Source organism: Benincasa hispida, chromosome 11 (genome assembly GCF_009727055.1).
Source record: "Benincasa hispida cultivar B227 chromosome 11, ASM972705v1, whole genome shotgun sequence".
Taxonomy (NCBI): domain Eukaryota; kingdom Viridiplantae; phylum Streptophyta; class Magnoliopsida; order Cucurbitales; family Cucurbitaceae; genus Benincasa; species Benincasa hispida.
The window spans coordinates 67,161,839-67,176,744 of NC_052359.1; the positions used below are offsets into that span (position 1 = coordinate 67,161,839).

General features: G+C 34.0%; 1 protein-coding gene across 4 annotated transcripts; it reads right to left on the reverse strand.

Annotated features, from left to right (window-relative positions):
- LOC120089856 (protein downstream neighbor of Son) lies at positions 1–7,511 on the reverse strand. Of its 4 annotated transcripts, none has more exons than XM_039047271.1 (15): positions 7,296–7,511; positions 6,013–6,252; positions 5,378–5,451; positions 5,169–5,295; positions 4,993–5,066; positions 4,738–4,891; positions 4,454–4,656; positions 3,688–3,884; positions 3,519–3,617; positions 2,743–2,864; positions 2,147–2,248; positions 1,849–1,958; positions 1,582–1,669; positions 912–1,117; positions 1–377 (listed from the first exon to the last, which is right to left on the reverse strand). In XM_039047271.1, the coding sequence occupies exons 2-15, from the start codon at positions 6,121–6,123 to the stop codon at positions 161–163; spliced, it is 1,884 nt and encodes a 627-aa protein (XP_038903199.1). In that variant the 5' UTR covers positions 6,124–6,252; positions 7,296–7,511; the 3' UTR covers positions 1–160. The 4 variants fall into 4 exon arrangements, with proteins under 4 accessions (XP_038903199.1, XP_038903201.1, XP_038903198.1 ...); XM_039047273.1 differs by lacking the exon at positions 7,296–7,511 and adding an exon at positions 6,923–7,076 and having other exon boundaries at positions 3,519–3,614; XM_039047270.1 differs by lacking the exon at positions 7,296–7,511 and adding an exon at positions 6,923–7,076.
- Between the last annotated feature and the right edge of the window lie 7,395 nt (positions 7,512–14,906).

Genomic DNA, 14,906 nt, shown 5'->3' on the forward strand with positions numbered 1-14,906 from the left:
GAATACAATCGGACCAGCTTTTTATATCTTGGTCAATCAACATCCACAAAAGAAATGGATCAATTAATGTTACTCAAAATCTGATTATACAAAGTATATACAAGATAAATAACAAAGGACTGTCGTAATCATAAGCTTAAATATAACAAAATGAAGTAAGTCATGCAGGAGAAAGAGAGGCTGTAAAAGAGCAGTCAAAGTACTTTAAACCTTTTAAGAAACCTCCATGCAAGGATGGCAAAGCAATTGCTTCCGGAATTCCAAAGGCATTGTTGATAGGTTGGACGCCTTCACTTGCTGTAGCCAGAGAGTCGGATTTAGCATCGACTGATCCAAGAGCAACATTCAAGCCAGTTGAGATGGGGTCTGTAGTGAAGCTGAAAATCATTCCAAATTATGCCAACAATCAGAAAAGGACCATCTAAATAATACCATTTCATGATTAGATGACTCCAAGATCCTTCATAATTTGATTCTAGAGAATCAATAGTGATCAGCGAAAGAAAAATCAAGGAGAATAATGGCATAAAAGCGTTCAACACTGACATGAGAAATAAATCGACCTATTCATTATATCTTAAAAGAAATCCACTTACATAGAAAATAAGCTACAAAATGTCGCTGATGTAAATATAATATAAATAATAAATATGTTAACTTTGTTTAAAATGCATAAAATGTTTATTATATGAATCTTTTTCAAAAATATCCATCGATATTGACATTTTATCGATAGTTCCATCGACATTTTTATAAAATTGGGACCTTGATATTGTTGTTGTTATCGAGATTTTAAACCACCTTACTACCTTGGGGAGAATAATGCAATTTATTTTTTGAAAAAGTTAAAACATATAATCCCATTATGGAGTAACATTGCTCAAACAAGTGAAAACTACCAGAAACCATACCTAGCCTCGAAGCTTCTTCCTTCGGAACCCATGGCCATGGCTGCACATACACTGGAAACAGCCCAGGGTGGAATATATGCATCACTAATCTCAAGGCTATAGGAGATACCAACAGATGAGGGTAGAGTGGAATCTCCATCTTTTGATGTGCATCCTTTAGATACTGCGGCAATACAGTTTGCACTTTTCATCTCCTTGAATTTGACCTAAGAAAACAAATCATATATCTTTTTACCACAGCAAATACAAAGAAAGTACAAGCAACCAGCGGCTAGAAAGCTTTTACAGAAATCAATTATAAAAAGTAGAAAAGGAAGAATGATTATAATAATAACTAATAAGCATAGCAGTTGAGCGAAGATAAATTCTCTCTTGTGGCTGTCCATGATATCTGAAACAAGTACCCCAATGAAAATGTAGTTCAACTAGATCAAACGACAATTTCTGTAACCATTTTTTTTTCTTTTTTTTAATAAACGAGGCACCCCAAGGGTGTAGGCACTAGGCACTCAATGCTTAGGCACGTTTTGTTAAACAAGGCTTATGTAAGGCGGGAACATCATGCATAAGTATAGGTTATTTATGGTAACTTTTTTTACTTTTCAACGAACACTGTTTATCTTTCTAAGATAGAGCTAAAAACACTAAACAATAAATTAACTTCATGCACCTGAGGCGAAGAAAGAGCAGCATTCTGAAAGAGAACAGGTGATAATAACACGGGAACATCCATGCCAGCCAATGAAGTCAAGAAAGATCTAGACAATAACCAGATATATCAGCCATATTCAAGGTAAATAAAATTCCTGTTATATGATATATATATTTTTTTTTTAATATGATTGCTTAACCTTAGAGATCAGAAGTAAGGTGTTTAGACCTGTTAAAATAACCAAAAGTTAGCTGCAAAGGCAAGTTTCCACAAACATTCATTTACCTGTAATTTAACAGGATATCGTACAAACCATGCACATCTTTGTTTTCGCTGAAAAACAGTAAAGACTGAGAGCTCCTATCTACATCAGAAAATGAACGAACCCGCCGTGTCTGAAAAAGATATATATTTTTAGTAGTTTACTCAACCAAGTAGCCAAGGCTATAAAAATTTAATTCACATACTTGGCAAAAACGGATTACTAGCAGGTGTAAGCTTGCTCATCCATATCTAACTTTATCATGAAATTAGATGGTTTGGTATGAATAGATAAGGAACAAATGATGAAAACATAACAAACCTGTCCTAAATTATACTTCTCTATCTCTGAAAGTTCAACCAGATCTTCAGCATTAACTTGCTCAACTTTTGAGCGACAGAGAGGCATAGAGAAACAAACGCCCTGATCCAAATTTCAGAACAATGAGAAGATGTGACGTTACATGAAGTTAAATTTTTACGATAAACTAGAGCAAGTATATAAGATAATTTTAGATAGTTCAACATTTTTCCATTAGTATTATTTTATTTTGTGGAAAAAAGGCACTTACAATCCTTGGGAAATAGTGCACAAATAACATGTCTGAGGGGGCAATTTAAAACAAAAAAAAAATTAAAATAGTAAAGAATTTTGTCTACAAGCGGATTTATATGCACCTTCATTGACACCAAATTATTTGATTTTTCATTTCAACAATAACCATTATGCATCATTATAAAGGATCAAGCTGCAAAATAGAATTTCTGCCCAAAACAACAATAATGAAGGTGCAAATTCCATCAAAAAGAATAAAATCACCATTGTTTGAAATCTAAATAAAATAAAGCCAGCTTCTATCTTAGCCTAATGTCTAAATTGGGAAAGGGGGAAAATAGTAATGAATGGGTTCGTCTTACATTCTCACTCAAAATAGACCTCAAACCTCTTGTTGACTGGGAAATATATGCATTGCACACGTGTTTGTTGCCCCCAGAGGCATCTCCACTTGTAAACATGACCACAAATTGTGATGTACAAACTGAAATTGTCAAAATCAATCAATCAAATCAGGTATAACTCAAGAATGACATTTATCTGGGCAAAGAGAAACTATATTTAAGATTGATCAGAATCAACCATGATATTGCAATATGAAGTGTACAGAGTGAAAACAGTATCTTAAAACCAATTTTAAGTAAAATGATGATAGCTAGCAGCTAAGAAGCACAAATACAAATACGAGACATGGATACGACACACCATATTTTAAAAATCTTGGACACGTTTATTAAAATATTCATTTTAAAAAAATATGTATCCTTTTCTACCAAAAGAAAATTCAAAGTAAATTGGCCCATACATTCATTTGCTTAAAAAACTTAGCTTGATGTATTTTACACTCCAAAGTTGTTATTACTGTCATATGTGTGTGTGTCTTTTTAATCTACTCAACGAGTGTTTTATGCATGTATAACACATTTATTGTACAAACAAATGTCTGATAGACTGATACTTGTCCAACAAATGTCGAACACGAACATGTCCCACACTTGGAAATGCTAGCCACACTGAAGAGTCTGTGCTTCTTAGGCTAGCCGCATTGAAATATTGTTTCATCCAACAGAAAGAAACTTAAAAAGTAGACCAAAACCATAGTCAAGAAAACTTAACCAACATTACTGAAGACGGTTACCATAAAAAACTCTACAAATATTATTCCGAAGCATATAATAAAGGCTCTGAAATGAGTCCTCCCATGCTTGTTGTCGTTTGCTAAGGAACTCAGCTTCTACTGCATCAAAGGAGAACCAATGAGTATTTACACACACAGATCAGAATCTTATGTTTTAAATAACCCCAACCTGCTGCGGATGAATTCAAAACTGAAACAAGAGAAGATGGCAAGGTAGATTGAGGATAAACCCATGAATGGAGAACCAAAGAGCCAGAGGCTTGAGAAGCTGGTGGCAATCCTCCACTACAGTTCCTAATTCGATCCTGTGAACCAATTTGTATCGAGGACTGAGGCATAGAAGCCAACAAAATTGTCTTGTGGATCCTACATTTTGGGACAGATGAGAAGGTCAGTAAATAATGAATAGCTTTTTATTCAATATTGGCAATGAAAGATATATATATACTTAGCACATTCACAAATTTAAGAAGATTTTCCATTTCATGTCAAATTAATGCTACCTACAACCGAACATAATTTAATAATAAACTCTCCATATAAAAAATAAATAAACTTCCAGCATAATGGAAATCACCAACATGCATCTAGTTCAAATACGGATAGCTTGCAAACGTTTTAAGGGATTTTAAATAAATTAATTTTTTTTATTAAATAATAATAATAATAACCCCTCATTAAAGAACAACAATATTTGTCAAATAATTCTAGAGAAAATCAATCACAAGAGTTTAAGGTTAGATCAAAATCAAATTGTTTGGATATTCAAAACACTTCAAAGAAACGTCTGCATCTTCTCAAAAGAATTGATCGAATTACTCAGCTAAGAAGTTTTTAGCTTAATAAAAGAAAAAGATTAGCTGGCACTTTCCAACACATTCACTAAGGAAACCTTCAAGCAAAGAAACAGGACTCTGACATGCTGAGACACTCACCAACTGAGTGAGGAGGAGGAGACCACTCGCATGCTAGTTTTTAAAGTAAAATCAAGTGGAGCCTTTTGACCTAGTATGCAGCTTTCACTGCATAAATCACTTGGATAAGTAGATGAAGCATCGTTGAATCTCTTGGAAGAGTCTGATGCTGAACTAGAAACTGCAGTGGTTTCACGAGCGAAAAGTCCTTTTAATGCTTTACCCTATAAAATTGCAAACAAAACTTCAAAAAAAAAAAAAATCATATGAAATAAAACAAATCAAACACTGCCTAAGAATTCTACCATATCAATGCTTGTCAAGCCAGTCAATTTGTCACCACCAGATGAGAGATCTGTGACACTTCGAAATGTACTTTGGCTACTGTTCTCAACTGTTTGAGAAGATTTAACAGTCTTATTATGGGCAACATCAGCAGGACCAGCAGAATTTCCCTTACTGCAATTAAACAGAATTATGTAATCAACTGCTACAGAAGAAACAATAAGAAACTAGAAAGCATTGAAGTAAGCAGCAAGACATAAAAATAGAGTTCTTACCATTGACTTGTATTCAAATTTGAAAGCAAAGAAATATTCATGAAATTGCTACCCTGCTCCATCTGACTATTTTCCTAAATGTTATAAAACAAGTTATACAAAACTAAGTACAATTACTTCGATACATCTAATATTAATACATTCTGCAACGAAGTCTTCAAGAGAAGTGCACTAACCTTAGGATTATCTTTCCCGGATAAGATCCTAAGCCTAGATTTTTTTACTGGAAAAACCTCATCCATGCGTGTATCGATGTATCTTGGAGCTCTGAATAACCCTGGCTTCTTGAGCCCATTGCCAGCACTGTTTGAACATATAAAAATAAGAACTCTAAGGGAATCAATAATTGCAAGCTATACAAATAAGAGACATGAGTAGGTCTCACTTGTCAGAAGCAAAAACAGTGGAAGGAGATTCGTCCAAAAGATTCACATTGTTTGATCTCTTTAACTGCTCTGCCTGCAAAAGTTCAACCATAATAAACACAAGATTCAGAAATGTTGCTTCAACCTAACCACATTGGCAACAAAACTTCATGATGTGAGCTTAACATCATTGGGCATAAAATACAAAAGTTTCATCCCATTTGGAATCAGTAATGAGGAAATGTAGCAAATACCGAAAGAGAATCTTCATGATGCGGAAATATATTTACTTAATGTATCATCTTATACCTCTTCAATCACCTTGAAACTCCGGTTTTACTTGGCATGAAGTTTGATAATAATCTTAATATGACAGAGAACAAGACAATTGAGATCTAAATATGACCTAAGTTGCCATTATCTCCCAAAACAACAACATGCTAATTAATTGATTCTAAACAACGGAAAAAGAGAGGACAGATACAAAGACAATATAGAGGAAACATCATAACTGAAATCCCCATGAATTACGACGGTTCTACTCTTCTACAGATAGTAGACCGCATGCAGGGAAAATCTAAGGAAGATCAATATATTGTCCCAATGTCTGCTTCACTATACAATGGTTAAATGATTTAGCAAGTCAGAAACTTACCCTTAGTTCTGATGGGGTCTTTCTTCTAATTGATTTCCCAGTCTTTGGAGCCCCTCCGGCAATATCACGAGACACTGGAGGCAAAGAACTTGGAGCAACGACTTCTGCCATACTTAATTGAGACCGCAGCTTCACCAATGAGAATGAGTAGCAGCATACCAGTGCCAATCACATCATCATGTCACTGGCAGATGGTAGCCGTGAAGAAAGTATTCTCTCTTTTATATGAAATCCAAGATACTGCATTTGATAAGGAAAATGAAACAAAGATGACATTTTTGCTGCAAAACTCTTCCAAGGTAAGCAGTAATAAATAAAATTGTTTAAGATGTCCTTATAGATTGGCAAAAGAGACGAAAATAACGAGGGAAAAAAATTATTTGAGCGATTAAAATATTTGGTACATTTTACAACCCCAATAACCAAGAGCGGATTGAAAGAAAGATTGCCCATCTTTAACTAATCTTAGGTTGAAAATCTATACTTCAACATATATATATATACACACATCAAGATTTGAGGTTTCTCTTTAAATTGGTCTCCTAAATTTTCAAAACTGAAAGATAATAATTAAAGAAACAATATCAAGAGTGAAATTTAGCCCCTCCCCATGTGAATTCCTGGGTCCGCTTCTGCCAGTGACTACAGTTTATGCAAGAGACGAAAGGGAAAACAGGAGTATCATGAAGGAAGATCGAGGATAAGAATTTGGGTTTCTCTTTTCTTAATTAGTAAATCTTGATGAAAATATCAACCATTTGAGTGTACATTGTGTTAATCGTGCAAGGTCGAAAATTCTACAAGTATCAAAATCAATAACAATGTCAAATTGAAACAGAAACAACCTCAATTCATACCGAAGGACAACCAAAGTAGGAAATAGTATATAAAGAAATCCCACTGACCATACCTTCAAATCTGAGCTCGAGGATAGTGAGAGAGAAAAGAGATAAAGTGCGAGGGAGAAGAAGAGGACTGATACGGGAAAGAAAGAGCGCGCGATAATAATCCCCGCTTTAAGTTTTTCATTTCGTTCAAAAAAATTTGTTTTGGAAGGCGGTGAACATCGGTTCGATTTCAGAATTTGTACTGAACCAGGAACCGAACCAAATTTTTCGGTTTGAGAAATTGGAACCAAAACAAGATTCCCAAGTCCCACAAACCGGTTTGTTCGAATTTCTTGATTAGTTCCCAACTTCCCATCATCATCAGTTCATAAACTACGACAATCTTCAAGATGTTTTTGGAGTTTGAAAGACGGAGATAGGGATTGAGAAGAGTACCTGCGATCGATCGAGAGAAGAAGAAGATGAAGACCGAAGGAAAAAATCTTAAGAGCCTAGGTCGTGAATGAAGGATCAGCAATGCTACTCACAGCGGCGGCGACGGCGGAGCTGAAGATAGAGAGGGAGGGAGAGCCGGTGGTATCGCTGATCCCTCCCTTTTCTTTTCAAGAATTCATATTCGTGGATTTGGGCGTTCAGCTGAGCCGCTGTGATTGGATCGGCTGAACCGGTTTTTTAAGTTCGGTTTTTTTGGAAATATTGTACGAATTGTTACAATTATATTATACCACTAAACTTGTAATTTGATCTAGTGGTTCATCACAAATTACATTCCTAAATTTTTAATTCGTGTAGTCCCTTATATTAATATTGACATTGATGTGTTTATAAATAATTATTTGATTTAATTATAAAATTTTAGTTTTTTATATTTTATAGTTGAATTCGGTTGGTTACCTTTCTTTATGAATTTTAGACTTGGAAGATTACTTCAATTAAAAAAATGGTTAAAAATACTTATACAACTCAGTAACACTAATAAATATAAAATTTTAACCAACTATATTAGGCTAATTATAACAATTAATAAACTATAGAAATTAATTCATGAAACTAAAAGTTTAGAAGGTAATGGTAATAAGTTTTTCATTCATTTATAGTGTCTTTTTTATCTAGTGGGTTTGGATCGCTGGTTTTAATTTCATTTAGGGCCTTAGGCCGTATATTTAAAAAAATGTCTTTAAATTTAATTTTTTTTTCAAAAAGGTTTTTAATATTATTTTTGGATAAATTTGTCCTTTTTTATTTTTTTATTTCTGATTTTTATATATATTTTCCTATTTACGAAACTTCTTAATGATGGAGATAATTGCATTTATTATGGATGGAAAAAATGCATTTAATATGATCTTTTCCCATTTTCAAATGGAGAGAGAAAATGCATTTAATATTTTTTTTTCCATTTCAATTGAAGAGAGAAAATACATTTAACGTTTGATTTTTATATTATTTGATTTATTATATTGTTTGTTTTGAGTACTATTTGTTTTCATGTGGTATATTTCATTGTTATTTGACATATATCTAAGGTATTTTGATATGTAGGTATTGTGTCTGTAATATATTCCCCCGATGTATGATATATATGTCATTCTATAGCAATTTTTATATGTTGGTCTGATTTATTTGAGTTTGTCTATTATAGTAAATTGTTTGTTTTGAGTTTGTTTATATTTTGTGTTATTATCTCATATATACCATAGTTTAGATTCATGGTTGTTTTTAAATATACATTAGAACATTTGTCTTAGATGTTTGCAAAGATTCTAACTAATATGTGAAATATCACAGTATATATAAAAAAATCACCCTATGTATCGAAATGAATATATATATACCATAGTATATACCGAAAATAACAGTACAATATAGACCACCCCGCGCCATCAACTGTCATCATCCAGAACCTCACACTGTCGACCATCAATACTACATGAGGCAGAAGTTGTTTCAATGGCGGCGACTTCCATTTTCTGCAATGGGATTGTTCTGTTCGTCTTCCTTCTTTGGAGGATGGGGGTCTACGATGGCCAAAGAGGACTATGTGGTGCTGGTGGCTAAGCAGGGGACAGTGCAACTGGGAGTGGGGTAGCCGATGAGATTCTAACTAATGACGAAGAACATTAATGAACGGAAAGGAGTTTTTGAGCAATTGGTCGTGGTTTTGCTCACCATGCGCCGAAAGATTCGCCCCACGTCGCCCGTCTCTTATCGCCAGTCATTGATTCGCCTACACCGTCCATCTCCCGCATGCAACTCACACTGCCAGAAGGAGAAATGAGATGGAGAAGGAAGAAAAGGGATGTGGAAGAGTTTCAATATATTTTTTTTTCCAAAGAACGTTAATGGGCGTGAGGTTCTAAGCCTATGCATGGAGGAAATAAAATCCAAACTTTATATATATAAAACAAAGTCCAATAGACCTTTTTTTAAAAAAATGAAATGTTCAAGACATTAATGTAAGATAACCCTTATTTTAAGGTCTTTTATGTCAAAAGTCTAATAATTAAACATAAGTGTTATTTTGAAAGATGATCTAAAAAGACTTTTGATGAAATATGGCCAATTAATCTAAACTCTTCGTGTAACCAAATATCTTTTCATATATTTTAAAGAGCAATCTTGCACCTAAGTTTCATTCTCTCATTTTTATATATACATTAAAAAATTATTTTTAAAAAAATTGACATGTGTCAACTTTTAATTAATTTAAAAATACTACACTATAGACGGATGCAGCTAAATATTATTTTTTTAAAATTTTAAATCTATAGGAGATTGTGATATAAAATTTGAATTTGAATTTGAATTTTTCTTTATGTTATCTTTATTTTTTGCATTCTAAATTCCTAACAAAACCATCCCTCTTACATTAATGGTAGCTTAAGCTTCAATCGAGACTCATGGAGATACCTTGTTTTCGTTAAGTGCGTGTGCCCTAGCTTGAGAGCGGGATAAAAGTTGAAGACAAAAGTAGGGAAAATAAATAAAAATGGATGAAAGGAAAAAGATGACAAAATTTTAAAATTTTCTACCCAAAATCTTTCTTATATGAAGTTTTATTTAAATATTAAAACTTTTCGTGGTCCTTTTTTATTTTTTATTTTTTTTAAAATAGATCTATTTTCTCTCTGGTTTGAATTTTTCTTTATATAAAAAAAAAAAAAAAAAAAATCTTAGTCAAATTCAAGAAAAAAAATGTTTTTAAAATTTGTTGTTTTTATTTTTAAAATTTGGCTTGATTTTTTACAATACTGATAAAAAGTATATAAAAAACCAATAAATCTAGAGGTAGAATGGATGTTTATAACTTTATAGATTTGATTTTCAAAAAAGAAAAACCAAAAACTAAGGTTGTCACATCCCTTTCCAAATTACCCTCTTAATCCAGGAAAATCCAAGAATGATGTGAAGATAGTAACTACCAACCCTTTTATGACAATTACTATCCTACTAACTCGTGTAACCTAGTACATGTTAACCGATAAACAATTCAAGATTCTCAACAAATACAACATATTCTTAAAACACATTCAAACATAAAGACAATCATAATTATATAGATGTTCAATAACATTCACTGTCAAGACTTTATCGAAACCACCCAAATATGTACAAATGTAACTAAAGCTCGATAGACTTAAAAAATAAAAAATAAAAAGATATCACCTACATTATGTCCTTGAAGAGTCCTGGCACGTGACTGACTGGCAGCTTTATTCGGCTCTAGATCGTTGACCGCTACCTGAAAATGGAAAACATTTGAAAAGAACGAGCTTAAATTTACTCAATAAGTGGCTATATAAGTAAAAACATGCTTTATACATAAAACATGAACAAACATCGCATCATATTGATAATGAACATGTTCAAGGTTTGAATATAAATTAGAATCATGGAAACATTATTCATTTAATAACCTTGAAAACGACTCATCATTACATAGTTCAACGCTTCTACTCTTTTGCCTGAACATGCGAGAAAGTCTTTTTGCTCAATCCCAATATCCTTAGTTGAGAGAGAGCCCTTTTGCTTGATCTCATCAACGTCAACTTCATAAGTCATATGTGCACGTAGAGCTAAGTTGGGACCCGACTACCTTACCATACTTTCGGTGTCAAGGTCCTAACATAACTAATTACTAGGTACCTTACTGTTGGAGTTAACATGCAACTCTCCTTTAGCCGATTCTGATACCGAATCGTATCTCTTGGAGAGAGGTGCGAAAGTTCTCTCTTTGACTCAGAAGGGCGTTCCACCACTTCGACTAATGTGGATGCGGACGCGAATAAATCAGGATCTTAAGCACTCTAATTCATCAATTTTAGCATCTAAATAAGTATGCTCATAAGGTAAAAAGAGGGTTTCTAAACATACCTTTGAAAAACTTCTTCAATCCACGAAATTAGCTTGAATCTCCACTCCAAATGGTTGTAGACCACCACTTGATCTTCCCTACTATTCTCTTGGACCTTAAATTGAATTATGAGATTCAAAATGAGTTAGATTTTTGGGAATTTTGGAGAATTTTTCTAATATAGCAGCTAAAGGATGAAGAACTTTTCTTCCACCACTTCAACCCTGAAATTCCATATGCATGACCCTCAATCTCAACTAAGTGAGTTGTTTTTGTTCATTTTTCTCAAGCAACCATATTGTATTATGGATTGACACCACCTCCTTGCCATTTTGAGTGGAATTTTTTGTGTTGAATGTTGGACAAAACCACTAAATGAAATGGATCAATTTAATTCAAAATCAATTTCTCATTTAAAATCAATTTTCACATTTTAATTTAATTTTCTAAAACTTAAATTAAAACAAAATTGATTTTATTATTTAAAATTTCATAAAATTCAAAATTTTGAATTTTAATTAAAGTCTATTTATTTAATTAAAACAATTTAATATTCAATATTAAATTAGTAAAGCACCAATTCCATAAACATGAATCTCTATTCATGTAATCGAAATTTAAATCAAATTTAAACATTAACGTGTAATTATATCATATATAATTGTTCATTCCCTTAATTCAAATTTGAACGTTTCAAATTTACTCATCACTCTATTCTAAGGTTTAATCCATTTGTGAGCTAGTAAGGGGACTTAATGGACCTATAGATCATGGGCTTTAACGATTCGAGATTAATTAGCTAAACTATTTAAATTGAATTAATCAATGTTCGTTAACTACCGGGTCACTCCACTAGAGCCCAATAGTTGCACTTCTCTCACTATAGATATATTTTTGTCCACTTGATTTAACCGTAATCGGTAAGTCGACCCTTCACAAGTTGTTCGTGGTTGGGTCAAAATGTTGTTTCACCCCCGAGATTACATCTTGCTCCTTGAGTTTCACCGATCCTCTAATGAATAATTGATTTGTGATCCAATCACCAAACTAAATTCCTCTTGAGCCAGTGAGGGTGGGGCTCCTTGTTCAAGACATGGAACCAGTACTTAATAGAACAACCTCTCTACTATCCTTATAGGCGGGTAGGAGTGAATTCTTCTTGCACCCTATGTCCCCAGCTATCTACCCGGTCTTACCCCTGAAATGGGAGGCTTATTGAGCCGACGCTGTTGAGTCAATCTTCACTTATGCAAATCTAAGGATAATCTCGAATAAATAGAAGTTCATAGTTAACTTAGGATTAAGGTCAAGTTTGTCGAGATTGGTGTCCTAAATCTCCTGTTAGTCTCGTAGTCTGTAAACATTCTTTAAACATATTGTTATTAATAAAATAAGTGTTATTTTATAAGTATTTACTCAATCCAATAAACTAATATCCGTGGTTATTTTATGTAACTTAAGCATGTATGTGGAGACATACAAGTGGATCATGACTTAAGTAATTGAAGGAAATCAAATTCGAGATTTCCATTAGCAACGGAAATACGATAATTCCAAATCACAATCATGAATGAACATTACATTTACAATCGACTTCAAAAGGAACGATTATGCAATTAATATAGAAATTACAGCATGAATAACTCAAACGAATAAAGAGCAAACTCTACGAACATTTGAAGATGCATCTCTACGCTCCTTTGAGCACGACGGCTCAAACAACAACAATCTTGAACGCTCGATCTATACGACTGCAACACCGCAGCACGAACACCACGCTCGTCCTCAGCGATCGCCTCGGCCACGAACTCCTCAGCAACACAAATGGCATCCACAGAACTCGATGGTGTCAAGTTGAGTATGACACCACCAACAAGGCTACCTTGGTATTCTCGGTGTGAGAATCCAGAGNGAACTCGATGGTGTCAAGTTGAGTATGACACCACCAACAAGGCTACCTTGGTATTCTCGGTGTGAGAATCCAGAGGGTGGGCTATGTTCGAACTTGGCATGAGGTAGACGAAGAAGGAAATACCAATCGTGTACACGACTAGGCAAGTGGGAGATGGCGGAAACCTATCATATAGGTCGATGTCCAATCGTTTAGCTAAAGCTATGTGATCGTCTAGCAAAAGCTATGCGATCATTTAACTCATCGTTTAGCTCGGTTTGTCGCCTACAGACACCACAAGATCGTTTACTTTAGGCAAGCGATCATGTAGCAAAACCATGCGATCATTTAGTAAATACTGCACGATCGTTTAGCTCGCCCTAACCGTCGTTTAGTAAATCTATATTTACTTGACGATTACCGTGAGATCCTTTTTTCCGAAAGAGAAATCTAAAAAAACTTTTATGAAAACTCTTGACAGTTTGTAAAACTTACTAAAATTAGGAAAACCATTTTCCTTTTATCTCACGGTTCCCATGAAAATCCAATAACCACCTGCTCAATTGGTTATTAAAGAAAAAGAATTAATTATCCAATAATTAATATTATTATAAACATAAATGATAGCCAACTTATCATACTATATTTATAACCTATAGTTTTAATATTTCATCTCATGAAACATATAAACCATAGTTCTTTTTCTATTCCATGGTACTTAATGTAAATCTCATTTACATAAATCCTCCATTAAATATATTTCATACATCATACCGATTATATCATATATAATCAAAATACCTCTTGTCAATTTGAACATTTCAAATCAACATCAAGAATCGATCCTCAACTGAATCCAAAAGAACCTTATGGACCTGTAGCTCGAATCTCCAACGGTACGTGAATAACTAAATAAACTCTTTAGCCATGGGATCCACCATCTGTTAACTGCTAGGCACTCCACTAAAGACTGACAGCAGAACTCTCATTCCACAGATATATTATGTGTCCATCTTAACCAATCAGCAATGCGACAACCCTTCGCTCGTAAGTATAGTTGGGCCAATAACCGTTACGCCCTTGTAGTTACATCTGTCTCCTTAAGTACCACTGATCCTTCTAATGAACATAAGTCATAGTCCTACTATGACTGAGTCTTCTCTTCTAAAGAAAAGTTGTGGCCACTATGTTCAAGCCCCAGAATCAGCCCTTAAGGGAGCAATCTTTCTACTTATCTCTACTTCGGGAAAGGAGTGAATTCCATTTTGTGGATTTAGTTCCCAGCTCCCATATCAGACAAGCCCCCAAAAAGGTAGGCATGTTAAGTTGGCAATCTTGTCACTCTCACCCATACTGATCAAATGACCTCCCTCAAAGGCATAAGTTCCCAAAACATTCAGAATTGAGGTCGTGTCACCTATGGTCGTTTATGTAAGATGCAAGTCTCTAGTACAACGATGTTATATACAGATTCTAGTCATCTCGTGGTCTAGGTCTTATATAAACTTTTTGTATAGGACACCCCCGCTCGCACGTCTCCACATGAATGGTTAGGATCTGCCATCTGTAGTAGTTTACAACACTTGCAAACCTTTACAAACCGGGCCGTATCCGTAGTGTCACCAGGATCAGATATCCCACCTTAATCTTTATACTACAGACCTATTTAGGTTATCACTTAAGGCATAATCTACTTGTATATCACATATACATGAGTTCACATAAGATAACCAAGGATCTTTGTTTATTGGATATGAGTAAATGCCAGAATTAAATAACACTTATTTTATTCATTAAACAA